The 27,159-nt window shown below is 69.4% G+C and overlaps 6 protein-coding genes across 7 annotated transcripts; 3 read left to right on the forward strand and 3 right to left on the reverse strand.

The window, feature by feature from the left end:
* Positions 1 to 1,664: 1,664 nt before the first annotated feature.
* LOC136788864 (RNA-binding protein 4B-like) lies at positions 1,665 to 25,643 on the forward strand. 2 transcript variants are annotated; one of them, XM_066987585.1, is made up of 4 exons: positions 1,665 to 1,890; positions 22,658 to 23,078; positions 24,031 to 24,728; positions 25,402 to 25,643. In XM_066987585.1, the coding sequence occupies exons 1-3, from the start codon at positions 1,816 to 1,818 to the stop codon at positions 24,720 to 24,722; spliced, it is 1,188 nt and encodes a 395-aa protein (XP_066843686.1). In that variant the 5' UTR covers positions 1,665 to 1,815; the 3' UTR covers positions 24,723 to 24,728; positions 25,402 to 25,643. The 2 variants fall into 2 exon arrangements, with proteins under 2 accessions (XP_066843686.1, XP_066843688.1); XM_066987587.1 differs by lacking the exon at positions 25,402 to 25,643 and adding an exon at positions 25,042 to 25,181.
* Positions 3,569 to 5,521, forward strand: LOC136788867 (RNA-binding protein 4-like). Its single transcript, XM_066987590.1, has 2 exons — positions 3,569 to 4,266; positions 4,936 to 5,521. Exon 1 carries the CDS (start codon positions 3,577 to 3,579, stop codon positions 4,258 to 4,260), a length of 684 nt encoding a protein of 227 aa, XP_066843691.1. The 5' UTR covers positions 3,569 to 3,576; the 3' UTR covers positions 4,261 to 4,266; positions 4,936 to 5,521.
* LOC136788862 (RNA-binding protein 14-like) lies at positions 6,553 to 13,058 on the reverse strand. The gene is given in 4 exon segments (XM_066987583.1): positions 6,553 to 7,940; positions 8,562 to 10,191; positions 12,542 to 12,905; positions 12,907 to 13,058. Coding segments are annotated over 4 exon segments (2,289 nt in total). The 5' UTR covers positions 12,994 to 13,058; the 3' UTR covers positions 6,553 to 7,732.
* LOC136788866 (copper chaperone for superoxide dismutase-like) lies at positions 13,223 to 16,749 on the reverse strand. The gene is made up of 8 exons (XM_066987589.1): positions 16,611 to 16,749; positions 15,829 to 15,901; positions 15,605 to 15,742; positions 15,319 to 15,496; positions 14,754 to 14,814; positions 14,592 to 14,669; positions 14,397 to 14,500; positions 13,223 to 14,311 (listed from the first exon to the last, which is right to left on the reverse strand). The coding sequence occupies exons 1-8, from the start codon at positions 16,644 to 16,646 to the stop codon at positions 14,170 to 14,172; spliced, it is 810 nt and encodes a 269-aa protein (XP_066843690.1). The 5' UTR covers positions 16,647 to 16,749; the 3' UTR covers positions 13,223 to 14,169.
* On the forward strand, positions 16,649 to 18,929 carry LOC136788863 (coiled-coil domain-containing protein 87-like). Its single transcript, XM_066987584.1, has 2 exons — positions 16,649 to 16,872; positions 17,405 to 18,929. Exon 2 carries the CDS (start codon positions 17,415 to 17,417, stop codon positions 18,927 to 18,929), a length of 1,515 nt encoding a protein of 504 aa, XP_066843685.1. The 5' UTR covers positions 16,649 to 16,872; positions 17,405 to 17,414.
* Positions 18,975 to 21,834, reverse strand: LOC136788865 (putative nuclease HARBI1). The gene is made up of 2 exons (XM_066987588.1): positions 20,382 to 21,834; positions 18,975 to 19,562 (listed from the first exon to the last, which is right to left on the reverse strand). Exons 1-2 carry the CDS (start codon positions 21,127 to 21,129, stop codon positions 19,174 to 19,176), a joined length of 1,137 nt encoding a protein of 378 aa, XP_066843689.1. The 5' UTR covers positions 21,130 to 21,834; the 3' UTR covers positions 18,975 to 19,173.
* Positions 25,644 to 27,159: the final 1,516 nt, after the last annotated feature.

The following is a 27,159-nucleotide window of genomic DNA, read 5'->3' on the forward strand; positions in this document are numbered from 1 at the left end:
GGGACGGGATGGGGACAGGACGGGATGGGGACGGGATGGGGACGGGGGGGACGGGATGGGGACGGGATGGGGATGGGATGGGGACGGGATGGGGATGGGATGGGGACGGGATGGGGATGGGATGGGGACGGGATGGGGACGGGATGGGGACGAGATGGGGACGGGATGGGGACAGGACGGGGATGGGGACGGGATGGGGACGGGGACGGGATGGGGACGGGGATGGGGGGGGATGGGGATGGGATGGGGACGGGGGGGACGGGATGGGGACGGGATGGGGATGGGATGGGGACAGGATGGGGACGGGATGGGGACGGGATGGGGACGGGATGGGGATGGGATGGGGATGGGGACGGGATGGGGACGGGGCAGGACAAGGACAGATGGAGCTGGGCACGGGCGGCTGCGGTTGGGACCCCAGTGGATCGCCGTGGATCACTCCAGCGCTCCCCCAGCAGGGCCCCCATGGATCCCTCCCCGCCCTGTTCCGGTGGCTCCCTGGCTGAGAGCCCTTCGGCCTCCCCGCCAGATCCCGACGGGTCCCTCCAGATCCCCCTGCAGGGCTCCCAAAGGATCTCTCCAGCCCCCCTCCGGCTCCCCGTGGATCCCCCCGGATCCCCCTGTCAGACCCCAGTGGATCCCTCCAGGTCCCCCATAGGGCTCCCAATGGATCCTTCCAGGCCCCCCCCCCCCCCGCTCCCAATGGATCCCCCAGATCCCCCCATCAGTTACCAATAGACCCTCCCAAGCCCCCCCCTGCTCCCAATGGATCCCCCCAGATCCCCCCATCAGTTACCAATGGATCCTTCTAGCCCCCTCCCCCCCCCCCTCCCAATGGATCCTTCCAGGCCCCCCCCACTCCCAATGGATCCCCCCAGATCCCCCCATCAGTTACCAATGGATCCTTCCAGCCCCCCCCCCCCCCCCGCAGGGCTCCCCCTTCCAGGCCCCCCCCGCTCCCAATGGGTTCCCCCGGATCCCCCCCATCAGTTACCAATAGACTCTTCCAGCCCCCTCCCCCCCCCGCAGGGCTCTCAATGGATCCCTCCAGGCCCCCCCCCCCCCCCGGCTCCCAATGGATCCACCCAGCTCCCCCCGCAGGGCTCCCAATGGGCCGCTCCTCTCCCTCTCGCCCCGCCCCTCGCTGCCAATTGGCCCCGCGCTCTCCGCGGGCGGGCCCGCTTTCCATCTAGGGGCACACGCCTCCTGACGGACAGCCCCTCAGCCAATCATCGACAGGAGGGCGGGGCCCGGGGCGCCGGGAGGGGGGCAGCGCGGAGCCGCCGCCATTTTGTGAGCAGCGAGCGGCGAAGGGGGCGCAGGTGGGGGCGGGGCCGGCACCGGGAGGGGCGGGGGGAGGGCACGGGGGGGGGGAGGGGGAGGGCACCGGGAGGGGTTGGGGAGCGTCCCGGGGCGGGGGGGGGGGGGTGGGGGGGTCCCGGGGGTGCTGAGCCCGCTGCCCGCTGCAGGCCGGCGCCATGGTGAAGCTGTTCATCGGGAACCTGCCGCGGGAGGCGACGGAGCAGGAGATCCGCTCGCTGTTCGAGCAGTACGGCAAGGTGCTGGAGTGCGACATCGTCAAGAACTACGGCTTCGTGCACATCGAGGACCGCACGGCGGCCGAGGACGCCATCCGCAACCTGCACCACCACAAGCTGCACGGCGTCTGCATCAACGTGGAGGCCAGCAAGAACAAGAGCAAGGCCTCCACCAAGCTGCACGTGGGCAACATCAGCCCCACCTGCACCAACCTGGAGCTGCGGGCCAAGTTCGAGGAGTACGGCCCCGTCATCGAGTGCGACATCGTCAAGGACTATGCCTTCGTGCACATGGAGCGGGCGGAGGACGCGGTGGAGGCCATCCGCGGGCTGGACAACGCCGAGTTCCAAGGTGGGACGGGGACCGGGACGGGCGGGCTGCCGGCGGGCTCTGCGGAGGGATCGCGGGTCCCCTTCCAGCGCGGGCGTTGACATCTTTTAGAGCCCGGCCGTCGGAGCTGGAGACGTGCGGATGGTGCCGGTGGCGTCGCGGCCTCCGCTTGGCGAGACCGAGCCCAGCCTCGGGCTTGCGGTGGGGGTGAGGCTGCTCTGAGCGCCCCAAACCTCTCAGCCGCGGTCCAAGAGCCCTCTGTAGGGCATCGGACGTCTCCGGGCATCACCGCGGCTCTCTCCCCTTGAATTAAGCACGGAAAGATGTGTTTTGGGGTTTTCGTTTGCATTCCAGCTCTGCCTGTGCTGTGTAACGTGGCATGCCCGTTTCTTTCCCAAGGGTCAGGCCCTCACGGCAGCGACCCCGTAGGGCCTGGGGCGTTTCGGGTGGGCTGCGGGCACGGGGAGCCATCTCTGACCAACCCAACGCGGCTGAGGAGCCCGATGGCGAAACCCTGGCTCTGGTCCAACGCTGCCGGTGCCGCCTGTGCAGCACGGAGGGGCTGCCGGCCAGCCCGGTAAGAGGGCGGGCAGAGGCACCGCCGCGGCGCTGGGCCACTTTCTTCATCGCCGAAAGCGAGCGCATCCCCGTCAGGCTGGGTCCAAACCCAGCAGGGCGTCGGGGACGCGTCCGGCGCTTCATCCCGATCCACCGCCGTCCCGTCCCGGGGCTCGCCCGCACGGTGGGGCTGGTTCGGTCCTGCCCATCCCTACTGGGGTCTGGGCGAAGCCTCCGTTTTGGGTGCCCACAGAACTCGTCTTCAGCCAGGGCCGCGTAGTATCGCCCGTCCCCCCGCTCGTAGACGTGGCCCTCGGCTGCCCCCTGCTCCCCACGCTAGGGCTGGGGGCACCGTGTGGGTGTCCTGGCCCAAGCCCACGTGGTTCCGGCGCTGCCGGCACTCGCAGTCCGAAAGCGAAGCGGCGCGGCCTGCGCAGGATCCGGCGTCATCCCCAGGGGCTCGTCACAGGCCCGCGGCCGCCTCCCCTTTCAGAGGGTGCTCGTCCCCTCGCTGCCGCCGCGGTCGGTGCTGCCATCTGGCACGGCAGGGTCCGCGGCCGCAGCCGTGGCCCTGCGTGCTCTGGGGCACGGCGAAGCTCCAGGGCCGGTGGTGACAGCGCCGGGCTGCTGTGTAATCACCGGAGCAGGACGGCACGCTGGTTTGGGGCAGAAAGCTGTTTTTTATGTGACTTTGGCCGGACGGCAAGGTCGCTGGCGGCTTGCTCGGTGCAGCTGGCCCCGACCTGCACCCCGAACCCCTCCCAGCCTAATTCGGGCGGCCGAGCCGCGTCTCCGAGCCACCGAGCGCTCTGTCTCGCCAGCGTCGTTGCGGCACCGTCCCCGTCCCCGGTGGCACCTTCCCGGTAAGTCGGTCTGCCGCGCCCCAGGACGCGGCTGCTCCTCGAGCTCGTCGACGCAGAGCGGGACGGGCGGCGGAGGCCGGGGGCTCGGCGGCCCCGGGGGCTCTCCCGCTCGCGGCGCGGTTTCTGGTGTGGAATGGAACGAGGCGCCGTCGGTGCGAGGTGGCTCGGGGGGGGCTCTGGCTGGTTCTGTCCTGCTCTGTTGTACTGTGCATGTTTCTGTAACGAACCTCTTGGTGCGGCCTGAATTATAGCCTCCCTTTTGCGTCTGTTTCTTAAAGGCAAGCGGATGCGCGTGCAGTTGTCCACGAGTCGGCTCAGGACCGCGCCCGGGATGGGAGACAAGAGCGGCTGCTACCGGTGCGGGAAGGAAGGGCACTGGTCTAAAGAGTGTCCGGTAGATCGCCCGGGGCAAGTGGCTGACTTTACCGAGGCCTATAACGAGCAGTACGGAGCCGTGCGCACTCCCTACACCGCGGGCTATGGGGAGACCATGTATTACGATGACGCGTACAGCGGGATGGCCGACTACTACAAGCGCTACCGCGTCAGGTCCTATGCGACGGCCTCTGCATACGACGCCTATGCAGAGCAGACCATGGCCCAGTACTCCCAGTACGCCCAGTACTCCCAGGTCCAGTCCACGGCCATGGCCGCCACCACAGCCATGGCCAGTCGCATCCCCACCACCCTAGACCCCTACGATAGAGCTCTGCTGCCCACCCCGGGCGCGGCCGCCGCGGTCGCCGCCGCCGCCACCGCCGCGGCGGCGGCGGCCTCCTCCACCTATTACACCCGGGATAGAAGCCCCCTGCGCCGCACGGCAGCCGCGGCCACCACCGTCGGAGAGGCGTACACTTACGATCGTAGTCAGCTGTCGCCGGTCTCGTCGGTCGCTCGGGCCTCCCTCTACGACATGCAGCGCTTCGGGCGCGACCCGTACGCGGACAGGGCGCGGTACTCTGCCTTTTGAGCCGAGGTGAGCGTGTTCGCAGGGCTGCTCCGTGGTGCTTGTCCTTACAGCCGGTGCTGCCTCCGGGGCTGCGTGGGGTCCCCGGCGGCTCGGAACACGGGCTCCGCTAGTCCCCGACGCCGCTGGCCGGGCATCTGCGCCCTGCCTCCTGCCCGCAGCTGGGGTAGAGCCGGGCTTGAGTAAACGGGTCAGGGTTAAGCAAAAAGGACCCGAGCCGGGCCCTTTCTGGACGTTAAAGCCCGGATGCTGGCTCTGTAAGCCACCGTGACGGGTGCCGGCGCGTTGCCGCAGCACCCTCCGGAGCCTTGCCGCAACGAGCGGTGCTCCTGGGCGCGGGGAGCGGGACCCGAAATCCCCCCCCCCACCCCGTGCTGCCCGGGCACCCGGTGAGGGGAGACTCCTCTCCCCGCTCGGCTCCCGGTAAAACCGTGCCCTGCTCCAGCCGCCTCTCGCGGGAGCCTCCCGCTGCCTTTCCCCCGCTGCCGTGGCAAGGGCAGAGCCGAGCCCGGCACCGTCCCGACGGGTGAGGCCGGTGCCGTCCCCGCCGAGCGAGCTCGGCTCACGTCTGGACTCCGGTTGCTTTCAGGAGGGCGCTGGCGCCGCCGCTGCCGCCGCGCAGGGCTCGGCACGGCCCCGGCTGCGAGGCGGGCGCTGACCTGTGCTTTTCTCTTTCAGGTAAGATATTTGCGGCTGGACGTCGGGGTCCCGTCGCACGTGAAATCTGCGCCGCGCGCGTCAGACGGTGCTGCGCTTCCAGGCACGCCCGCGTCAGCTAACGAACCGGTCCCTAACGGACGCTCAAGCTTCTTCGTAGCGTAGTCAGGAGTAGCTTAACCCCCTCCCCGCCCCCTCCGTACATTCGATTTTTCAGGATTTGCTTTGAATTAGCTCCTTGGCCCCCCCGTGCTGCCCTCCAGCCCGGCCGCCCCTAGCTGGTCTAGGCTCAGGTTTAGCGCGAGCGTAGCCGTAGCGCGAGCTTTGCTTCCCTGCTCCCTCGAGGCGTGCGTGGAGCTGCTCCCCCCCCCTCCCTCGCAGCCTGGGCTGTAGCTTTTTTTTTCCGTTTTTCTGTTTTTTTTTTTTTCTTTTTTAACGTGCTTATTTTTTAAAGAGAATCAGTCTTAACTTTGTAATACTAAATGACGTAGCCGAGTCTGAACCGCTGAGTCGAGCCCCCGGGTCACGCCACCGGCATGGGGCACAACCCGCCGCCCCCCCCTCGGCCTTTAGCCTCCTTTCCAGTGAAATAAACTCTTTTAACAAACCCGGGCGTGTGTCTGGCGTGCGGGCGCTTCCCCCTCTGAGTCCCAGGGGGCTTTTCTCCGGCCACGCTCCCCCTGGGCTCACCACCGACATTGGCCCCAGAAAGGGCAGGAGAGGCTGGGCCTCTCTCTGCGGCCTCCCCGCCGTGCCTCCCCTCGATGGCAGCACCCCCCTAATCCCAATGCTGGGCTAATTAACCCCCGACCCCCCCGGGGCTGGCTAATTAACCCCCGACCCCCCCTGGGGCTGGCTCGTTAATCCCTGCTGTCAGCAGGGTGGGCCCCACAGAGCCCCCCCACGCACCCCCTGCCTGGCTGCCGCCCCTTGTGCTCGCCAGCTCCAACCCCTGCTCCCCTCCCTGGCTCCTTAAGTAACGATGTTAATTAATTAAACGCTCGCCTGGGTCACAGCCGCTGTCCGGGCCCCTCGCCTTGGCCCTGGGCTCCTGGTTGTGGTTTTTTGGCGTCCTGAAGCAAGCAGCAGCTCTCGCCTGCTCCTCGGGGTGCGTTTCCAGATTTCCTCTCTCTGCCTCCTCCAGCTAACGGCCTCCGCCCGATCACCTACAGCTCGCGGTGCCTTCTCCTCTCCTTCTCTACCGAGCCGACTCCTAATTCCCGCTTCTCAAAGCAACGCTGGCACTCGGCTACGTTTTTTTTTTTTACCAGCAACTCGAGCGCTCTGCATCTCCGGCCGCGTTTCTGCTGCTTTATTTGAACGCGGCCGTCGCTGCGGTCTCCGGGAGCCTCCCTCTCGCTGACGCCGCGTCCTGGAAAACGAGGGGGAGAAGCGTTAGGCCCCCGTCACGCACGGCGCCGGTTAACGATCCCCTTCATTTGCCGTTCCAGCAGCGGGCCGGGGCCGCTTTTCTTTCCTCAGGCTGTGTTTTCACCCCGAGCCAGCGCTGACTCCGTGACCTCGGTGTGCGCGGGGGGGTCCCAGCCCTCCGACAGGCCCGACGCAAGCGGCGAGGGGGCCACCGGCGCCCCGCCGCCGCCCCGCCGCTCCCCGAACAAGAAGACAAGGGACAGCAAACGCTTTTACAAGCTTTAATGATGGTTCCAGCAGCGAGGAAGAGCCCGGCGTGGCCCAAGCGAGCCGCTCAGCCGCACGGAGGGACCAGCGACGCTCGCCCTGGGCTGAGCGAGCCGATTACATTCGAGAGCTACTCCGATAAAACCGAAGCGTCGCCGGGGAAGGAGCCGACCAAATTTCACGTAGTGAACGCCGAGAGGAAAACAAAACGCTGGCCGGGGAGAAAACCTGCGAGCGCCGCAGTTAAACACGAGTGGGGACACCCTGAAAGACCAGAACACCGCCCGAGGGGACCGTCCCCCGGGGGAGGCCACCGCCCTGACGTGGCACCCTGTCCCCGGGGGCGTCCCTACTCCCTCTGCTTGCAGAAATTTATGATTTCTTCCAGAAATCCGCTGCCGCCCCCCCCCAAAACAGAGCAGCTCTGGGCAGAGACGTGTGCAACAACCGCGCGCGGCCGACGCTGCGGCCCCAAACCCGCCGGTTTGCCTCTAGCGGGGACAGGGAGTGCAGCGGGACGCGGCCTGACCCCGCCGCGAGGGGTCCCCGAACGGCCGGGCTGGGGAAAGAAATACAGAGGACAAGGGTTTCTAAACGGAAAACAGCCCAGCTTTTTATTTACAGTCGTACAAAACGTCACTCGGCGCTGCTGCGTCGAGCCCAGCGCTGTGCCCGGGCTGAAACGGAACGCTTTCAAAAGGCGGGGGGGGGGGAAGAAAAAACGGGGACGGGGATCCGAAAGAGCGCCCGCCCCTCGCTCGGCGGCACCGATCGCTCCGGTTCCAAAACGCGCCCGGGCGGCGAGGGGATCGCCGAGAGCGCAAGCGAGACGGCGCCACGACGCTACGGCCGGCGCAGGGAACGGCGGAGGGGCTGCGCGGCCGCCTCGCGCTCCTCCCGGCACAGAGCAACGGGTTTTCAAACCGTGAGTCCAAAACCTTCTAAAAACGGGAGAGGAGAGGGGAAAAAAATAAAAGGAAGGGAGGAAGAAAAAAAAAAAAAAGGGCAGCTAAAAATAACCGTCCCTGCCCGGGGCTAACGGCCGGGAGCAGGCGAACCACGCTGGGTGCGACGGAGAGCGCTGCGCCGCTGGTGACACCGGAGACGGCGCGGAGGGGAGGGAGCGACCCGGCGGCGCTACCGGGAGGCGTCCCGAGGGAACGCCGCACGCCCGCCAGCCCTAGAGGCGGCGCTGGTAGCCCGAGTGCACGCGGGCCGGGGGCAGGTAATCGCCGTAGCCGCCCGAGTAGCGGGCGTAATCGGCGTGCGCTTCCGGAAGGCGGCGGTAATCCATCGGGGACTTTGTCGGCGAGCGGCGGTACGCGAGCGGCGAGTCCGCTAAGCGGCGGTAATCTGAGAGGTCAGACAAACGGCGGTCTGAATTGTACCTGGTCGAGAGAAGAGAGATGGCGTGAATAAAGCACCGGGGCGCAGGAGGCGAGAGCGGGTCTCTGCCGAGAGGGCGCCCCGAATCCTGGCGCAGCGGCGGGCGCGGCGCAGGGACCACCCGCCGTGGCTCGCCGCCGCCCGAATCGAGGCGGGCGAAGCTTCGCCGTCGCGGCCTCCCCGGTGAACAAGCGAAGCCGATTCCCCCGGATTTCGGGGGGCAAACGAGCGCTTGGTGAACCCGCCGCCTTCCTGAGGCGACGCCCGGCACAGAGCGACGCAGCCACCTCCCGGCGCAATGGCACAGGCGGACGGCCCGGCGCACGCGGACACCGAGAGCGGCCCCCGGGTGTCCAGCGCGGCCCGGGAGAGGGGCGAGAACCCGCCCGCGCCCACCCCCGGCCCCGGCCAGTCGCAGAGAAGCAAGGGGAGGGGGTTACGCGGGGTGTGCGGCGCCCGCGCTGCGCTCCCACCCCTCCGGCGCCACGCGCTCCTGGGTGTTAGCTCCGCGGCGCGCCGGGGCCGAGCTCGCCGAGGCAGGGAGGCGCCGGCCCCCGCGCTGCGTGGGGACGAGAGGCGCCGCACGCTACGCGCCAGCCGCCGCCCCTGGCCCAGCTGCGTACCTTTTTGCCAGAGCGGAGGACTTTTTGTACGGATCGTCATAGCCGGCGCTGCGAGGCGGTGAGAGGCGGGTGCGCTCGTAGGGCGGTGCGACGGCGGTGGCCTGCGACAGGCCCAAGTAGGAGGCCGCCTGCTGCCCCAGCTGGCTCGGCCCGTCGTAGGCGCTGCCCGGCTGGGCTCTGTAGGCGGCCGCCAGCGACGCGGAGGAGGCCTGCTGCGCCGGGTAGGAGGCCGCCATCGAGTTGGAGGCCTGGGCTCGGTAGGCCGCCGTCAGCGGGGCGGAGGCCTGCGCCTTGTAGGAGGCGGCAGCCTGGCTGCCGTAGGAGGCGGCCAGCGAGGAGCCCGCCGGGGCGCCGTAGGTGGCGGAGAGCGCGGCGGCGGACTGGCTGCCGTAGGAGGCGGGCAGGTTGGCGGCGGGCTGGGCGCCGTAGGAGGCCGAGTGGCCGGCAGCGGGCTGGGCGCCGTAGGAGGCCGAGAGCGCGGCCACCGGCTGCGCGCCGTAGGAGGCCGAGTGGCCGGCCACCGGCTGCGCGCCGTAGGCGGCGTGGCTGGCCATGGGCTGGGCGCCGTAGGATGTGGCGTGCGCGGCCACGGCCTGGGCGCTGTAGGAGACCGAGAGCACGGCGCCGGCCTGGGCGCCGTAGGAGGCGGCGTGGCCGTCTATGGGCTGCGCGCCGTAGGAGGCGGCGTGGCCGGCGGCGGCCTGCACGCCATAGGAGGCTACGTGCGTGGCCACGGCCTGGGCGCCGTAGGAAACCGTGGGGCCGGCGGCAGGCTGGGTGCCGTAGGCGGCGGCAGCCTGGGCGCCGTAGGCGGCCGAGTAGCCGGAGGCGGCCTGCGCCCCGTAGGAGGAGGCCAGGGCCGTGGACTGGACGCTGTAGCCGGAGAGCTGGGAAGCGGCGGGCTGCGCGCCGTAGGAGGCGGCGGGCTGCGCGCCGTAGGAGGCCAGGGAGTTGGCGCCGGGCTGCGCGCCCGAGGCGCCCAGGGAGACGGCGGCGGCCTGGGAGCGGTAGGCGCCGCCCAGCGAGGCCGAGGGCTGGGCGCGGTACGCGGCCGCCTGGCCCGTGGTGGGCTGCGGGCGGTAGGCCATGCCCAGCGAGGCCGAGGGCTGGGCGCGGTAGGTGGCCCCCAGCGAGGCCGAGGGCTGGGCGCGGTAGGCGGCCGGCTGCGCCGTCATGGGGAGCGTCACCGCCGAGTAGCTGCCGGCTCTGGTCGGGGAGCGCCGGAGGGGGCTGCGGTCCCGCCCGAAGTAGGCGGGGGAGGAGGGCCGCGGCTGCGGGTCGAAGCCGTCGTACTTGCTGGCGGCGCCGGTGCCGAAGCGCTGCTGGTAATCGTACAGGGAGGAGGAGGAGGCGGCGGCGTAGCCGGCGGCGGCCGAGGGGAAGGCGGCGTCCGCGACCCTCCGCTGCTCGAAGCCCTCGATCTTGGGCTGGAACTTCTCCCTGTACTCCAGGCCTATCCGCTTGTTCTTGTCCACCACGACGCCGGCCTGCACGGCCGGGCCCATGCCCTTTTTCTGCACATTGGTCGAGAGCTCCACATTGACTCTTCTTCCTTTCACCTCCTTCCCATTAAGATTTTCGATGGCAACTTTTGCATCTGCTTCGTTCTCCATGTGAACAAATGCATAGTCTGATAAAGCAGCAGACAGAGGGTTATCAGTGGGGAAGAAAAGACATTTCGTTACAGGATCGAACGCTTAACGAGGCGCGCGGCCCCGCTCCACCCTATGCGCAGCCCGCCGAGCTGCGGCCCGGCTAACCAGCGACAGCAGCGGCGGCCCCGCTCGCGCCGAAACCTCCCCACTTGGCCCCGGGCTCGAGCGGAGCGAGCGCGTCCTCCTGGCACCCTGAGCCACCACCCGACTGTGGGGAACGAGAAACCACAGCCTCCGGCCCGAGGCTTGGAGCAAGTTCGGGTTAAAGCGGGGCTTTGCCCGCCCCGGGCCCTGCTTTCCCCCTGCCACCAGTATCAGCGGGCCGCTGACAGCTCGGGTCGGCCCCGGTGCGCTCCCACCCCTGTAATTAGCGCTGCGAGCCCAGCGGAGCTGCCAGGCCCCGCTTTCTGCTCCTCTTGCCACCGTTTTCTTCCTTCCCTTGCCCCGTCACAGCGTGCCCTGCCGCAGGCCACCGCGTTCTGCGGTGCGCGGCCCCTCGCCGCATTCAAAGCCCCCCAGGGACTTCTCCGCGCCGGTCCTCGGCCCGCATGAGGCCTCTCAGCGGCAAGTGAAAGGAGAGAGCGGGGAGAGGAGAGGACCGGCGAGCGCCGCCGGGGCAAAGGGCCGCAGCACCAAGCGGCTCCGCTCCAGAAGGGAGCGAGGCCCGCGGGGAGCGCGTTCCGGCGAGGCGTTAGAGGCGTCCGGAGGCCGGGGGCATGGCAGCGAGGAGCTGAGCAAACAAGCAGCGCAGGAAGGTGAATCATTAACCGAAAGCGGAGGCGCCGGACAGGAGGTGAGAGCCGAGAGAAGCGTTAGAAGCAGCAGAGACCGGTAGCGGCACGGTGACACCAGCAGGCTGGAGCCAGGCCTGACGGCCACCTGCAGCACGTCAGGGAGTGGTTTTAGGGTCTGGACCCCACTGCGGGGGCTCAGGAGGTGTGGGGGGGCTCGATCCCCACGTCACAGCAGCTCTGGGAGGCTGGCACGTGGCACGGGGCGCTCGCTGCGGTGCCTCCGTGGTGGTGACCCATGGTGACAAGCACCCAACCCCGCAGCATCGCCGCAGACCAGCCAGGAAACCACTGCGGTCGCAGGCCGGAGGCGCAGCGGTGACACCCCCCAAGGACCCCCTTCCACCTGCAGCACCGGGGGGAAAGCCTCAGGGCAGCCCCCCCGAAGGTCTCGGCGTGCTCGGAGGTACCGCTCACCAAACGCAGCGCTAGGGCCGGGCAAACGCCATAACAACGCCTCAAGGTCCAGCTAAAACATGGTAAACGCGTGCGTTACCGTGCCCAGCCTCCCCCCGCTCGCTCCCCCGGCTCCACACCACGATCCCACCCCTCCCAGGCTCCTTCCAGCAGCAGGAAGCACTCAAGCACTGCATACGCTTCCAAACGCTGCTGTAGAGGTGCTAGAAATGCCCCTGGAGGTCCCTGGAAAGCCCCAAACCCACCCCGGCAGCCCACCCCCTTTGGGGGCTGCCGCAAAGACCCCCGCAAATCAGCCACGGGGACGCCAGAAACATTTGGCGTGGGTTCGGCGCCGTTCTCCGACGGGGCAGGGGCGTCCTGGTGGGGCTGTGACCTGGGACGAGAGAGAGCAGAGGCAACAGCATCACCCTGCCGCGGGGCGCGACGGGGCCGAGCCACGTGGGGCAGCCCCGGCCGGCACCTTCTCAAGCGAGGGGGGACATGGAGAGACCTCGGCGCGAGGTAATTCCCACCCCCCCTTGATGCTGCACCCCCGAATTAACGGCGTGCAGGGGCCCCGAGCCAGGGCAGCCCCTCAGAAACTTGCATTCCACGTGCCACCAAACTTCAGAACTGGCTATAAAGCAGCCTCCGCATCCGGGCCGAAATAGATTTGGGCAAAGAAAGCTGTGGTGGAGGGGGAGGAAAATACCTCCCAGCCCTTAACGGGGAGAAATTCCAGGAGCACGCATAGCTCCGGGCCATCCCTTTGTGTCCCCGTCCCAGGGGAAGGGGGAGGATGAACCCCGGCGCCCTGCAGCAAGGCTGGGGGAGAGCCCCGTGCGGTGGTGGGGGGGTACCGGGGGGCGGAGGGCTCGCAGCCCGGGGGCGCCGCCAGATCGGGCCGGGGAAGGGGGGGGGGGGGAAGAAACCGCAAGGCGCCGGTCGGAAAACGGCGCAGCCCCGGCCACAACCGGCGACGGAGCGGCTCCGGGGACGGTCGCTGGCGCTGCACCAGGCCGGGGCCGGAGCGAGAGGGGCCCCCAGCGGAGGGGCAGGGGGAGGCCGACGCCGTGCTGAGGGCGAGGGGAGCGGCCCCCGGGAGCGGCCCCGGGAGCGGCGGCGGGTCCGGTACCTTTGACCACGTCGCACTCGACGACGGTGCCGTACTGCTGGAAGAGCGAGCGGAGCTCGCCGCTGGTGCAGGCGGCCGAGACGTTGCCGACAAAGATCTTGCAGGTGTTGGTGGGCCGCGGCCGCGAGGGCTCCACCACGATGCGGCGGCCGTGCAGCTGGTGGCCGTTGAGCTGCGCGATGGCGCGGGCCGCCGCCGCCTCGTCGCGGAGGTGCACGAAGGCGAACTGCTTCATGAGGGCGATGCCGAGCACAGGCCCGGCGACGCCGGCGAACAGCTCGCTCAGCTCCTCCGCCGTCGCCTCCTCGGGCACGTTGCCCACGAAGAGCTTTATGCCGGGACGCATGGCGGCGGCGGCGGCGGAGGGTAGCGGGAAGCGGGAGCGCGGCGGCCTCACAAAATGGCGGCCGCACCTCAGAGCTGAGGGGGAGAGGCGAACGCGCACTGCGCATGCGCGCCGCCTTCCCGCCCACCTCACCGCGCGTGCGCGACCGCAGCTCCCGCCTCTGCCCTCGGGAGTTGCCTAGCAACAGCCCCCCCCCCCCCCCCCAGTGAGCGCGGAGCCTAACGGTCCGGGCGGCCGCGGGAGGGCGAAGCCGCGCCAGGCCACGCCCACTCTTAAAGGGGCCGCGGGGCCGGTTCTGAGGGGGCCCGAGGAGGCTGCGGGGCGGAAAGAGCACGTCATCACAAACATCTTTATTTTTTAAAAATATTTACACGTTATTATATGCATTTGCACTCTGGTTTCTCCTCAGATTATATCATTATACTTTATTAGAAAAATATGCATTCTGGTTCCTCCCCAGATCGTATATTTGTATTTTTTCATATAAATTTACACTCCAGTTTCCCCTCAGATCCTACAATTACACTTTATTATATAAATTTTCACTCCACTTTCTTCCCAGATCCTATAATTATATTTTTTTAATATAAATTTGCACTCCAGTTTCCCCTCAGATCCTACAATTACACTTCATCGCAGAACTTTGCACTCTGGTTTCTCCTCAGACTGTATACTTGTATTTTTTCATATAAATTTGCACTCCGGATTCTCCTCAGATTGCAAAATTATACTTTATCATATAAATTTTCACTCAGTTTCCCCTCAGACTGTGTATTTATACTTTATCATATAAGTTTTCACTCAGTTTCCCCTCAGATCGTACAACTACACTTTATCATGTAAATTCACACTCGGTTTCCCCTCAGATCTTACATTTTTCTATATAAATTTTTGTCGTGGTTTCTCCTCAGATCATATATTTATACTTTATCATATAAATTTACACTCAATTTCCCCCCGGATCGTATATTTATGCTTTACTCTATAAATTCACCCTTGGTTTCCCCTCATACTGTGTAATTATACTTTTTTAATACAAATTTGCACTGGTTTTCCCTCAGACCGTATAATCACATTTTTTAGACAAATTTGCGCTCCGTTTTTCCCTCAGATCATACAACTGTACCATAGAAATTTGCGCTCTGGTTTCCCCTCAGATCCCATAATCACACTTTATCCTACAAATTCGCGCTCGGTTTCTCCTCAGACGGCATAATTATACATTTTCACGCAAACCCACGCTCCCGTTTCTCACGTAAACCCCCCCGGTTCCTCGCTGCCCCTACAGGTGCGGGGCGGGGGCCGGGGGCGGCCCGGCGGCGGCTCGGTCCCGCTCGTCCCACAGCGTGAGGCCGTCGCAGCTGCAGACGCGCTTGGGGTTCTGGAAGAGCCCGGCCGCCCGCGCCACCACGCCGCAGGCCAGCCTGGGGGGCACGGGGCGTGAGGGGGGGGCTTCGTCCCCCTCCCCCCCCGCCCCCAAGCCCCTTTTTTGAGCCCCCCACCGCTCACCTCGGCCCCGAGTTCCCCGTCACCCGTGACAGCGGGTGGGAGCCGCGGCCCAGGTCGTCCTCGCCCGCGTCCACCACCACCGAGCGCCCGATGATGTCCCAGACCTGGGGGGCACACGGAGCGGGGGCTCGGGACCCCCCCGGGGGTTTGGGGCGCAGGGTGGCCCCCCCCCCCCCGACCCCCCCACGGCCTCACCTTCAGGCGCGAGTCCTCCATGCGGAAGGCGGCCCGGCCGTCGGCGTCCGCCCAGACGTTCCCCAGGTCCCCAGCGTGCTACAGGGCAGCGTGGGGGGCGTCAGGGGAGACCCCAAAGCTCCCCCCCCCATCCACCGGTCCCAGGGGGTCCTGCAGGCTCACCCGGTGCTCGTCCTCGGGTCCCCCGTGGCACTCCCCGTCAGGGTTGAAATGGTCCCCGCAGCTGTGGGGGGACGTGGGGTGAGGTCGGGGTGTCCCCGTTCCCCGTTGGGGTGTCCCCGTTCCCCGTTGGGGTGTCCCCATCCCCCATTAGGGTGTCCCCCTCCCCTATTAGGGTGTCCCTGTTCTCTCTTGGGGTGCCCCCATTCCCCATTGGGGTCCCAGTTCCCATTGGGGTGTCTCCTTTCCCCATTGGGGTGTCCCTGTCCCCTGCTGGGGTGTCCCTGTTCCCCTCAGGGCATCCCCATTCCCCATCGGTGTTCCCGTTCCCCACAGAGGTGTCCCCGTTCCCCATCAGGGTGTCCCTGTCCCCCGTTGGGGCATCCCCGTCCCCCGTTGGGGCCCCCGTTCCCCATCAGGGCGTCCCAATCCCCTGTTGGGGTGTCCCCATTCCCCGTTGGGGTCCCCATTCCCCATCAGGGTGTCCCCACTCCCCATTCCCCGTTGGGGTGCCCCCGTTCCCCGTCGGGACGTCCCCATCCCCGTCGGGACGTCCCCGTCCCCTCACCTGTCGCAGGAGCGGGACAAGTCCCCGAACTCGTGCACGTGCAGCCCGTGGGGGCCCGGCTGCAGCCCGTCGATGGCCCCGTCCACCAGGCACCGCTGCGGGGACACCTGCAGGAACCGCACCAGGCCCCGCACCCCGCCGGGGCCGGACAGAGCGGCCACCGCCGCGCCCAGGCTGGCTACGGGGACACACGTTGGCACCCCCGGCCCAGTTTGGGTCCCCCCCCGGCCCAGTTTGGCCCCCCCCCCGGCCCAATTTGGGGCCCCCCAGCCCGGTTTGTACTCACCGTCCTCGGCGCCCCCCATGCCTTTCAGCACCGCGCGGCGCCCCGAGGCTTCCAGCAGCTCCCGCACACGCTCGGCCGCCAGCTCGGCCTCCACCAGCACCGTCTGCGCCTCCAGGCGCAGCTCCAGCAGCCGCACGCCTGCGGGGACGCGCGGTGACGCCGGGGGGACACCGGTGGCGGTGGCGGCGGCGGAGGGGGGGGGGTTGTGGGGGTGCGGGGCTCACCTGGGGCTCCCCGCAGCGCCTCCCGCACGGCCTCGGCGCAGCTCTCGCAGCTCATCTGCACGGTGAACTCCAGCTGGGGACAAGAGGGGACACGGGGTCGGCACCGCACGCCCCGCTACGTGGTGGTGGCACCCCAAAAGCTGCCACACCCGGGGTGCTGCACCCCAAATGTTCTGTCTGTGGGGCGCTGCGCCCCTATAATCCCATAACCGGGCACCTACAGCCCCCAAATCCTATCGCTGGGGTTATTCACTCTAAAAAACCCTATAGCCCTCTAAAAAGTTGGGGCCCTGCACCCCCAAAATCCCACAGCTGCGGACTTGGACCCCCATAATCCCATGGCTGCAGCCCTCTACCCCCAAAATCCCAAAGCTGGGGATCTGAACCCTCGAAATCCCAAAGCTGGGGCCCTGCACCCCAAAAATCCCATAGCTGGGGCCCTGCACCCCAAAAATCCCATAGCTGACGTTATTCGCCCCAAAAGTCGCACAGCTGGGGCCCTGCACTCCCCAAACCCTAAAACTGGGACCCTACACACCAAAAATCCCATGGCTTGGGCTCTTCACCCCATAAATCCCGAAGCTGGGGCCCTGCAGCCCCAAAATCCCATAGCTGGCGTTATTCGCCCCAAAAATCGCACAGCTGGGGCCCTGCACCCCAAAACCCCACAGCTGGGCCCCCGCACCCCAGAAACGCCCCACGCACGGTCCCAGCACCCCCCGGAGCTGGGCCCTGCCCCCCCGGCCCCCCGTTACCCCCCCCCCCCCGCCCCGCGCCCTCACCCTGCAGCTGGGCCCGCGGGGCCCCGGCACCGCCATGGCCGCGGGCTCGGTCCCGGCGCCGCGGAACCAAAGCGGCGGCGCCCGCGGCGGGGGCCGGACCCGTGAGGGCGACGGACCAGAAGCCACTTCCGGCGCGCCGTTGCCATGGAAACGGGGGCCGCCGCAGGCTTCTGGGGGCCGCTGTAGGCCGCGGGGAGCCCCCGGGGATTTGTGAGGGGCCGAAGGGGGCTCGAGGGGGGCCCTGGGGGGCTGCTGAAGCCGAGTACGTGCAGGGTTGGGGATCCCCGTTACCGGGGGGGGGATCTGGGGGTGCTTGGGGGGGGGGGTGAGAGCAGTTTTGGGGGGGTCCCAGGACGATTTGGGGGTCCCAGGATGATTTGGGGGAGTCCACGCATTTTTTAAGGGGGTCCGGAAAGATTGGGTGGGGTCCGAGGCCGTTTTGGAGGGTTCCGGGACGATTTGGGGGTCCCAGAACAATTTGGGGGGAGTGTCCAGGACGTTTTGGGGGTCTCAGGACGATTGGGGGGGGTCCAGGACATCTTGGGGGGCTCCAGAAAGATTTGGGGGGAGGTCCAGGACGATTTGGGGGGGTCCCAGGCTGTTTTGGGGGTACCAGGACGATTTGGAGGTGATCTACGCTGTTTGGGGGGGGGGTCATGATGTTAGGGGGAGGGTCCAGAAAAATATGGGGGGAGTTCCAAGATGATCTGGGGGGCTCCGGGACGTTTTGGGGGATCCCAGGCTGACTTGGGGGTCCCAGGCCGATTTGGGGGGGCTCTCCCCCGCTGCCGCAGGCCCGGAGCGATGGAGCCCCCGCCGCCCCGGCGCAGCCTCGCCGCCCCCGTGCTCGAGGAGAAGCTGGCGGCCGACCTGCGGGAGCTGCGAGCCATCGCCGGCGCCGACCTCCGCGCCGTCCCCTGCCTGCTGCCCCTCGCCCGGCTGCCCCCCAGGGCGCCCCGCGCCCCCCGCCCGCCACCCCCGGCCACCGACCCCCATCCCGGCACCGCCGCGGCGCCCAGAGCCCGCTCGCTGCCGGCGTGGACGGAGCAACGGCACCGGGTGGAGAAGCCGGGGGTCCCGCCGCCGCCGCGGCCCCGCTCCCTGCCGGCGCTGCCGACCCCCGCTGCCCCCCCCCGCGCCACCGCCGCGGCGCTGGATCTGCACCGGCTGACGCAGAGGGTGGCGAGCGACAGGCACCAGCTGCCACCGCTGCTGGCGGCGCTCACCCGCCGCCCCCGGGACGCCGCACGGCTGCGGTGGCTGCGGGGCCACCAAACGCAGCGGCCGGGGCCCCCCCCCGCGCCAATCCCGGCCCTCGGCGTCAGCCTCCTGCGGCGGCCGGAGCTGGCGGAGAGCGCGGTGGGGCTGCGGGTGCAGCCGCCGCTGTGCCCCGGGCCCGCGGAGGTCGCGGCGGAGGCCGAGGCCGAGGCCGTGCGCGGCGGGGAGCTGCGGGCGCTCTACGAGCGGCTGGCGGCGGCGCTGCCCGGCGAGCGGCTGCGCTTCGAGCACGAGCCCCTGGTGGAGCCGGCTGCCGACGACACCGAGCTCGGCCCCGGGGGTCACCATTGGACCCGCGCCGCGGCACGCAGCGCCCCGGCGGCGCGGCGGCGGGAGCCCCAAAGCGCCTCGCTGCTGCAGGACTACCTGCGGTACCTCGCGGGCACCGGCTCTGACTTCCTCCACGCCATCTTCAACCTCGGTGGCGGTGAGGAAGAGGAGGAGGAGGAGCCGGTGAAGGCCCCACGGGCGACGGCGGAGCCGCGGCAGCCGGCAGCGGTGACGGCGGTGACACCGGCGGCGCTGCAGCAGCTTCAGCGGCGCCTCCGCCAGCTCTGGGCCGCGCTGCTCGTCCCCGGCCGCGAGCAGCTGGCCACGGCCACCAAATACGCCGGCGGTGCGGCCCTGGCGCGGCTGCCGGCGGCGCTGGAGCTGTGGGAGGAGGCCGCCAACCTCATCCAGCAGCGGGAGCAGCTCCTGGCGTGGCTGGAGGGGCTGGAGGCGCGCGCCTCCGACCCCAACCGCTTCTTCCGCAGGGCCCCCAAGGCCTTCGCGGCGCGTGCCGGCGAGGCGCGGGCCCGCGGGCGGCTGCGTGCCGCCGTGGCGCGCTGCGAGGGGCCGCTCCGCGCCGCCCTGAGGCGCCTGCGGGAGGAATTCGGGGACGTGGTGACGCTGCGGGGACGCCCCTACGAGGAGAAGATGCGCCGGGACGGGGTGGAGATGCTCTACAGGCTGCAGCAGGGCCGCCGCGCCGGCGCTCTGGGGGCGATGCTGCGGCATGGGGGCCCCGAAACGTCCCCGGGGGGCACAGATGGGACGTGAGAACAGGGGAGCGGTGCCACGATCCCCGCCCCGCGGAGCAGGCGCTGCTGGAAAATACATTTATTCACCCCAAATCCCCGGTCGGTGGCGTGGAAGGGCGCCGGCTCCCCGTGTGCTGAGCCCTCGGGGCCGGGGGACGGACGGGGACCCCCCGCACCCGCCCGGGGACGCCGCATGCACCGCGTCCCCCCGCTGCCGGGCCCTAAATCCGGGCGGTCTGGTCCCCGGGGCGGGTGGGGGGGGCTCAGCCCATGCTGTCCTTCACCTGCTGCACGATGCGGGCGCGCACGGCCCGGGCCTCGCTGGAGATCTGCACGTGGGGCGCCTGCAGCGGCAGCTCGGGCTCGGGGTCGGGCTCGGGGCCCTCGGGGGGCTCGAGGGGCATGCGGCGGCGCAGGGCGATGTTGTGGAGGACGCAGCAGGCCAGGAAGATCTGGCAGACCTTCTGCGGGGCGTACTGCAGGCAGCCGCCCGCCGCGTCCAGGCAGCGGAAGCGGCGCTTGAGGAGGGCGCGGGTCTGGCGCAGGGCGGCCAGCGCCTGGTGGTGCAGCGCGTTGTAGCGCTCCTCCGCCGCGCCGCACGGGAAGAGGATGGGCGTCATCAGCCACGTCTTCAGCGGGTAGCTGCGGTCGCCTGCGGGGAGGGGACGGCGCCTCGTCGCCCTCGCGCCGCCCCGCAGCCCCTCGCGTGGCTCCCTCGTGTCCCCTCGTGGCGTCCACATGTCCCCAAGTGTCCCCAAAACCCCCAAATCTCCCAAACCCCCCAAATCTCCCAAAACCCCCAAATATCCCAAACCCTCCCAAATCTTCCCAAACTCCCAAGTGTCCCCAAAACCCCCACATCTCCCCAAAACCCCCACATCTCCCCAAACCCCCAAATCTCCCCAAAACCCCCACATCTCCCCAAACCCCCAAATATCCCAAAACCCCCAAATATCCCCAAAACCCCCAAATCTCCCCAAACCCCCAAATTTCCCAAACCCCCCAAATCTTCCCAAACTCCCAAGTCTCCCCAAAACTTCCCAAGTCTTCCCCACACCCCAAAGTCCCCCCAAATCCCCCAATACCCCCCAACGAGTCTCTCCAAAATCCCCTAGTCCGACAAAACCCCCCAAATATCCACAACCCCCCCCAATCTCCCCAAACCCCCAACTCGCCCCAAATCTCCCCCATCCCCAAAATCTCCCCAAACCCCCAACTCTCCCCCAAACCCCCAACTCTCCCCCAAACCCCCAACTCTCCCCCAATCCCCCAACTCTCCCCCAATCCCCCAACTCTCCCCCAAACCCCCAACTCTCCCCCAATCCCCCAACTCTCCCCCAATCCCCCAACTCTCCCCCAAACCCCCAACTCTCCCCCAATCCCCCAAACCTCCCCCAATCCCCCAAACCTCCCCCAAATCCCCCCTCCGCCCCCCCCAAGCCCCCCCCGTCCTCCCCGTCCCCCCCCTCACCCAGCAGCCAGGCTCCCTCGGGCCGCGCCCCCTCGAGCAGCCGCGCCAGCGCCGAATTCTCCAGCACGGCGGCGTTGGGGCAGGAGCCGGGGAACTTGGCCACCACGTTGGTGATGGCGCCGGCGGCGTCGCACACCACCTGCATGTTCATGGAGTGGAAGTTGCGGGCGTTGCGGAAGGCCACCTCGTTCTCCGACGGCGCCCGCAGCGCCACGTGCATGCTGCCCAGCAGCCCCAGCACGCCGGGGAAGGCGCCGGTGCCCGCGGGCGGCGCGGGGCGGCCGGGCGCGGGGAAGGCGATGTAGCGCGCCGCCCGCCGCTGCAGCGCCTCCAGGAACTGCGCCAGGCAGTTGGACATGGCCGACTGGCTGATGCCGGTGGAGTCGCGCGTGGCCGTCTGGAAGGAGCCCGACGCCAGGAAGGTGAGCGCCGACGTCACCTTGACGGCCACCGGCAGCGCGTGGCTGCGCCCCGTCAGGCTCTCCAGGTCGGCGCCCAGCTCGCGGCACAGCCCGGCGATGGCGGCCTTGTCGAGGCGGTAGCGCCGCAGCACCTGCTCCTCGCTCAGGTCCAGGAAGGAGCTGCGCGCCCGGTACACGCGGTGCTCGGGGTAGAAGCGGCGGCGGCGGCCGCGCTTGCGCCGCGGGGCGGGGCCGGGGGACGAGGAGGCCCCCCCGGATGCCGCCGCCGCCGCCGCCTCGCCGCTGCGCTCACGCACCCGGCGCAGGAGCAGCACCGAGTCCGACATGGCCCCCGCGGGGGCACGGGAAGCGGGGGGCTGGGGGGGCCCCGGGGGGATTGAGGGGGGCTGGGGGGTCCGGGAGGGCTGGGGGCAGAGCAGGCCCAGGGGTGGGGCCTAACTGGGAGGGGAGAGGCCTGACTGGGAGGGGCGGGGCCTAATAGGGAAGGGAGGGGCCTGAGTGGGAGGGGCCTAATGGGGATGGGAGGAGCCTAACTGGGATGGGAGGAGCCTAACTGGGAGGGGAGGGGCTGAAAAGGGAGGGGAGGAGCCTAAACAGGAGGGGAGGGGCCTAATAGAGAAGGGAGGAGCCTAATAGGGAGGGGGCGGGGTCTAACGGGGAGGGGAGGGGCCTAGCCGGGAGGGGAGGGGCCAAGGAGGGAGGGAGAGGGCACGGGGGCGGGGTCAACGCGCGGGGGCGGGACCCGGCCTCGAGGGGCGGGGCCAACGAAAGGGCGGGGCGAATGGGGGCGGGGCCAGCGGTGGGCGGGGCCAGGCCCGGCGCGGCCGCCCGGGCCCTGCGGTCGCGGTACCGGCGGGGCGGGCCCCGTGGGCCCGGGCCGGGTTCCGGTTCCGGTTCCGGTCCCGCCGCTCGCTGCCTGCCCCGGCCCCGCTCCGCCGCTCCGACCCCGCCGGGCTCCGCCGGGCCTCCAGGCCACGCCCCCACGCCGCTCCCCGATTGGCTGCGTTTCCCCACGTGACCGGAAACGCCCCCTCTCTTTCCCCTCCCCTCCCTCCCTCGCCATTGGCCAGTGGGCGGGCGGGCGAGCTGGGCGGTGACGTCACCGCGCTCAGCCAATCGCGCCGCGCCCCTTGCGGCCCGAAGCCAATCGGCGGGCTCCGGGGGCGGGGCGAGGCGGGCGGGAGGTGCGGGGGGGGCGGAGCGGGCGCCGCCGCCATTTTGTCGCCGTCACCGACCCGGCGAGAGGCAGCGCGGGGCCGCGGTGAGCGCGGGGGGGGCCCGGGGGTGCGTGGAGCGGCCGGGGCCGGGCCTGGGGGTCCCGAGGGGGGATCGGGGGGGGGGCTGGGGGCGAGGCCGGGCCCGATCCGGGCCCTGTGAGGGCGGCGGGGGGGGGCGGGGAGAGACCGGGGGGGGGGAGGGGAGGGAAGGGGGGCTGGGGGGGGTTACGGGGGGGACAATGGGAGGGGAGGGGGGGCACGGAGGGGGATTGGGGGGGTCGGGGAGAACGGGGGAGGCCGCGGGGGGTCATGGAGGGAAAAGGGGGGGGATGGGAGGGAAGCAAGGGAGAATTTGGGGGTGGGGCGAATGGCGGGGGGGAATATGGGGGTACGGGGGGGTCACAGAGGGGGATGGGGTGATGGGAGGGAACGGGGGAGGCCACGGGGGGGAGGTGGGAGGGAAATAGGTGAGAATTTGGGGATGGGGGGTTGGAATATAGGGGCGTGGGGAGGAACAGTGGGGAATGGAGGTATAGGGGAGGCCGTGAGGGGAGCGAGCTGGGGGTGGGAGCTCCTCCTGTCCCCCTGGTCCTGTCCCAACTGACTCCTTCTTGTTTTTTTTTTCTCTCCGGTGCAGGCCGCCGAGATGGTGAAGCTGTTCATCGGGAACTTGCCACGGGAGGCGACGGAGCAGGAGATCCGCTCGCTGTTCGAGCAGTACGGGAAGGTGCTGGAGTGCGACATCATCAAGAACTACGGCTTCGTGCACATCGAGGACAAGACGGCGGCCGAGGACGCCATCCGCAACCTGCACCACCACAAGCTGCACGGCGTCTGCATCAACGTGGAGGCCAGCAAGAACAAGAGCAAGGCCTCCACCAAGCTGCACGTGGGCAACATCAGCCCCACGTGCACCAACCTGGAGCTGCGGGCCAAGTTCGAGGAGTACGGCCCCGTCATCGAGTGCGACATCGTCAAGGACTATGCCTTCGTGCACATGGAGCGGGCGGAGGACGCGGTGGAGGCCATCCGCGGGCTGGATAACACCGAGTTCCAAGGTGACGCGCGGGCCGGGGCCGCGGCCCTTGGCTGGGAGTAGGTAGCGCCGGGCTGAGCCCGAGGCAGACGGTCAGGTAGGAGAGGAGGTGCGGGGCCGCCCGGCCGGGGGGGTCCTCGGCTCTTTCCTGCCGGTTCCGCGCTGTGGGGGGAGCTCCTGCGGGCGCGGGGCCGCATCCTGCAGGACTCTCTCGGGGTCCTCCCAATGGGGTGCCCGTGCGCAGCCCCATCGGGGAGCGGGGGGAACCCAGGCGGTGCCCCCTCCCCAGTTCAGGACCGCGACACGTAGACGTGGCAGATGTGAGCAGCGTGGCCGCTGCCTTCACCCCTGAGCCCAAAACAAGGGGGTTTTGTTGCCTTTTTTCCCCGGCGTGCGATAGATTCGGTGCTGGCCCCGTGCACAGGGGCCCAGGAGAACCCCGCCGGGGTTGGCACCCACAGGTTCGGGTTGAATAAAGCGCCAAGAAGCTGTGCCATGCGTGTTACCGCCTGGGCAGGGCATCCCTTTGCCCTGGGGATGTTGTCCCCCTGCTCTCCAACGCTTCCCAGTACTGGTGGCGCCACGGCTGCATCTCGTTGCGGTCACGCGTCGAGCTTGAGCGCGGTGCTTGCGCTGCCTCGTGGTTGTGCCACAGCCGGGGCCCTGCTCCCGTGGGAGAGCGGGTTTGTGCCTCTCCGTTTTGCCAGCGGGCTGGAAATGGGCAGAAAAAGGGGAAAATAAGAATTAAAAATACCGCAGGTCCCGTCCGTCCCTGGGGCGCTGCGGTGTCGTGAGGCTCTGAGCCGGCTCCGCACCTGCGTATGCTGGGTCGCTTCGGCCTCGTCCCTGCGGGGCTCGGCACAGGAGGAGGAGGAGAAGGAGGAGGAGGAGGAGGAGAGTCCCCGGTGGCTGTTGGTGCTTCCCCGTGTGCCCGCCGTTAATTATAGCCTCCCTTTTGCGTCTGTTTCTTAAAGGCAAGCGGATGCGCGTGCAGTTGTCCACGAGTCGGCTCAGGACCGCGCCCGGGATGGGAGACAAGAGCGGCTGCTACCGGTGCGGGAAGGAAGGGCACTGGTCTAAAGAGTGTCCGGTAGATCGCCCGGGGCAAGTGGCTGACTTTACCGAGGCCTATAACGAGCAGTACGGAGCCGTGCGCACTCCCTACACCGCGGGCTATGGGGAGACCATGTATTACGATGACGCGTACAGCGGGATGGCCGACTACTACAAGCGCTACCGCGTCAGGTCCTATGCGACGGCCTCTGCATACGACGCCTATGCAGAGCAGACCATGGCCCAGTACTCCCAGTACGCCCAGTACTCCCAGGTCCAGTCCACGGCCATGGCCGCCACCACAGCCATGGCCAGTCGCATCCCCACCACCCTAGACCCCTACGATAGAGCTCTGCTGCCCACCCCGGGCGCGGCCGCCGCGGTCGCCGCCGCCGCCACCGCCGCGGCGGCGGCGGCCTCCTCCACCTATTACACCCGGGATAGAAGCCCCCTGCGCCGCACGGCAGCCGCGGCCACCACCGTCGGAGAGGCGTACACTTACGATCGTAGTCAGCTGTCGCCGGTCTCGTCGGTCGCTCGGGCCTCCCTCTACGACATGCAGCGGTTCGAGCGCGACCCGTACGCGGACAGGGCGCGGTACTCTGCCTTTTGAGCCGAGGTGAGCGCCGTACGGCGGCAGGAGGCGGTGGGGGCCGCCCCGGCGCGGCCTTTCCGCCATCAAAGCCCCCTCACCCCGAGCCCGCCGGCGGGCGCGGGGAGTTTGGCGCGGCGGGGGGTGCAGCCGCGTGTCCCGAGGGGGCGCGGGGAGAGCGGGGCGAGCGCACGCCGCCCGCGGGGCTGGTCCCGGAGCGTGGCCGGGGAGAGGCGCCGTGGCCCCGGCGCTTGCCATCGGGCACGGACGCGCGTCTCCGCCGGCACCGGTCCCTCCCGGGCGCGGCGCTGGCCGGTTGTAACGGGCCTTCGTCTCCCAGGAGGTGACCCCCCAAGGCGGAAGGAGCCCGGCAGGAAAATCCCCCCGCCGAGGAAGCGGCCCTGGGCCACCCGCGCGCGAGGACTCGCCGCGGCCCTGAGAGCCCCCCCCCGGAGCCCCGCGGCCGCCGCCGCGTCAGGTCAGAGGAGCCCCGGGCTGCCGCCGCCGCCGCCGCCGGTCTCGCACCGCGTCGCGGGAAAAGGGGGGGCTCCCGCGCCCCGGCCGCTGCGGGGAAGGGGCCGCTTGCCCCCCTCTCTGGGATCCCCGTCACCGTCACCGCTCCACCCCCCCCCTGCTGGCAGCGTCCCCGGGCCCGTGGTCCTGGCGCAGCCCCCCCTGACTTCTCTCTGCTTTCTTCCAGGTCGGGCGGCGTTGGAACAGAGCCTGCGCCCCCCACCCCGCCAGCGTTCCCCTCCCCGTCCCCCCACCTTTTTGTACGGAGGTTCCCACGTCTCGACTGCCCCCCCCCGACCCCCCCGGGGGTTCTGCTGCTCCCCAGCCCCCCCCTCCCGGTCTCCTCGTAGCTGCCACCTCCCTCATCGCCCTCCCCCCCCGGGCTCCCCCCCCCGGCTTTTCCAGCGAAATAAAGGTTTCCCACCGGAACTCGGTGTCCCCGTGTCTTTTATTTGGGGTGGGGGCTGCGGGGGGGTGCCCTCGTTCTTCCCCCCCCCCGGGGGCAGTGGGACCACGACGGCGGCGGGTCCTTGTTTCGCGGTGCGCGCTTCCCCCCCGGACTCATTTCGCAGCCGGACCGCGCCCCTTGTTTCCCCCCGGACCCCTTTCCCCGCTGACCCCCCGCTGCGTGACGTCACTTCCTGGCGACGCTGTCTCCGCGGCGACCATGGCGCTGAACGCGGGTGCGGGCGGCGGCGGGGCCGGGCCGGGTCCGGGACCCCCCCTCCCCCCCCCTCGGGTCCCCGCCGGGATCCCCCGCGCCCCCCCCCAGCCCTCCCCCGCCTCTCCCGGTGCCTCCCCGTTACCGCCCCCCCCTCCCCAATTCCGTTTCCCCCGTTACCGCGCCCCCCTCCCCCCGGACCGTGCTCCCCGTGGCCCCCCCCCTCCCTATGACCCCCCCCACGCGGTCGCCGTGTCCCTCCCGGTAACCGTAGCCCCCCCCCCCGATAACCGTGCCCCGTCTGTGCCCGCCCCGCTGACCGTTCTCCCTGTCCTCCCCCCTCCCCACGAGCCCCCCGGTAACCGTGACCCCCCCCCCCCGTGGTAACCGTGCCCTCCCCCTCCCCACAACCCCCCCTCCCGGTAATCGTGCCCCCCCCCCGGTGACCCTTCTCCCCGTGCCCCCCCTTCCCCATGACCCCTCCTCCCGGTAACCGTGCCCCTCCCGTTACCGTTCCCCCCCCCGTAACCGTGCTCACCGTGATAATCGTGACCCCCCCCCCCCCTCCCGGTAACCGCGCCCCCCCCCGGTAACCGTGACCCCCCCCCCCCGTGGTAACCGTGCCCTCCCCGTCCCCACAACCCCCCCTCCCGGTAACCGCGCCCCCCCCCCGGTAACCGCGCCCCCCCCCCCAGGCGCGGAGGCGGAGCCGCGCTGGGAGCCGGTGCCGGCGGCGGAGCTGCGGTCGCGGCGGGAGCGGCAGGACCGGGTCAGCCAGGCCCTGGGGCGCTACCTCCTGCGGGGGTACCGCATGCTGGGTTCCTGCTGCCCCCGCTGCGGGGTACGGGGGGTACCGGGGGGGTACCGGGGGGGTACGGGGCCAGTAACGGGGGTACCGCATGCTGGGCTCCTGCTGCCCCCGCTGCGGGGTACGGGGGGTACCGGGGGGGTACGGGGCCGGTAACGGGGGTACCGCATGCTGGGCTCCTGCTGCCCCCGCTGCGGGGTACGGGGGGGTACCGGGGGGGCACCGGGGGGGTACGGGGCCGGTAACGGGGGTACCGCATGCTGGGCTCCTGCTGCCCCCGCTGCGGGGTACGGGGGGGTACCGGGGGGGTACCGGGGGGGCACCAGGGGTAATGGGGGGTACGGGGGGGTACCGGGGGTAACGGGGGGGTATGGGGATGGTGATGGGGGGTACCAGGGGGGTACCAGGGGGGTACGGGGACGGTGATGGGGGGTACGGGGGGGTACCGGGAGGGTACCAGGGGGTAGCGGGGGGGT

The sequence above is a fragment of the Anser cygnoides genome, chromosome W (genome assembly GCF_040182565.1).
Source record: "Anser cygnoides isolate HZ-2024a breed goose chromosome W, Taihu_goose_T2T_genome, whole genome shotgun sequence".
In the NCBI taxonomy this organism is placed as follows: domain Eukaryota; kingdom Metazoa; phylum Chordata; class Aves; order Anseriformes; family Anatidae; genus Anser; species Anser cygnoides.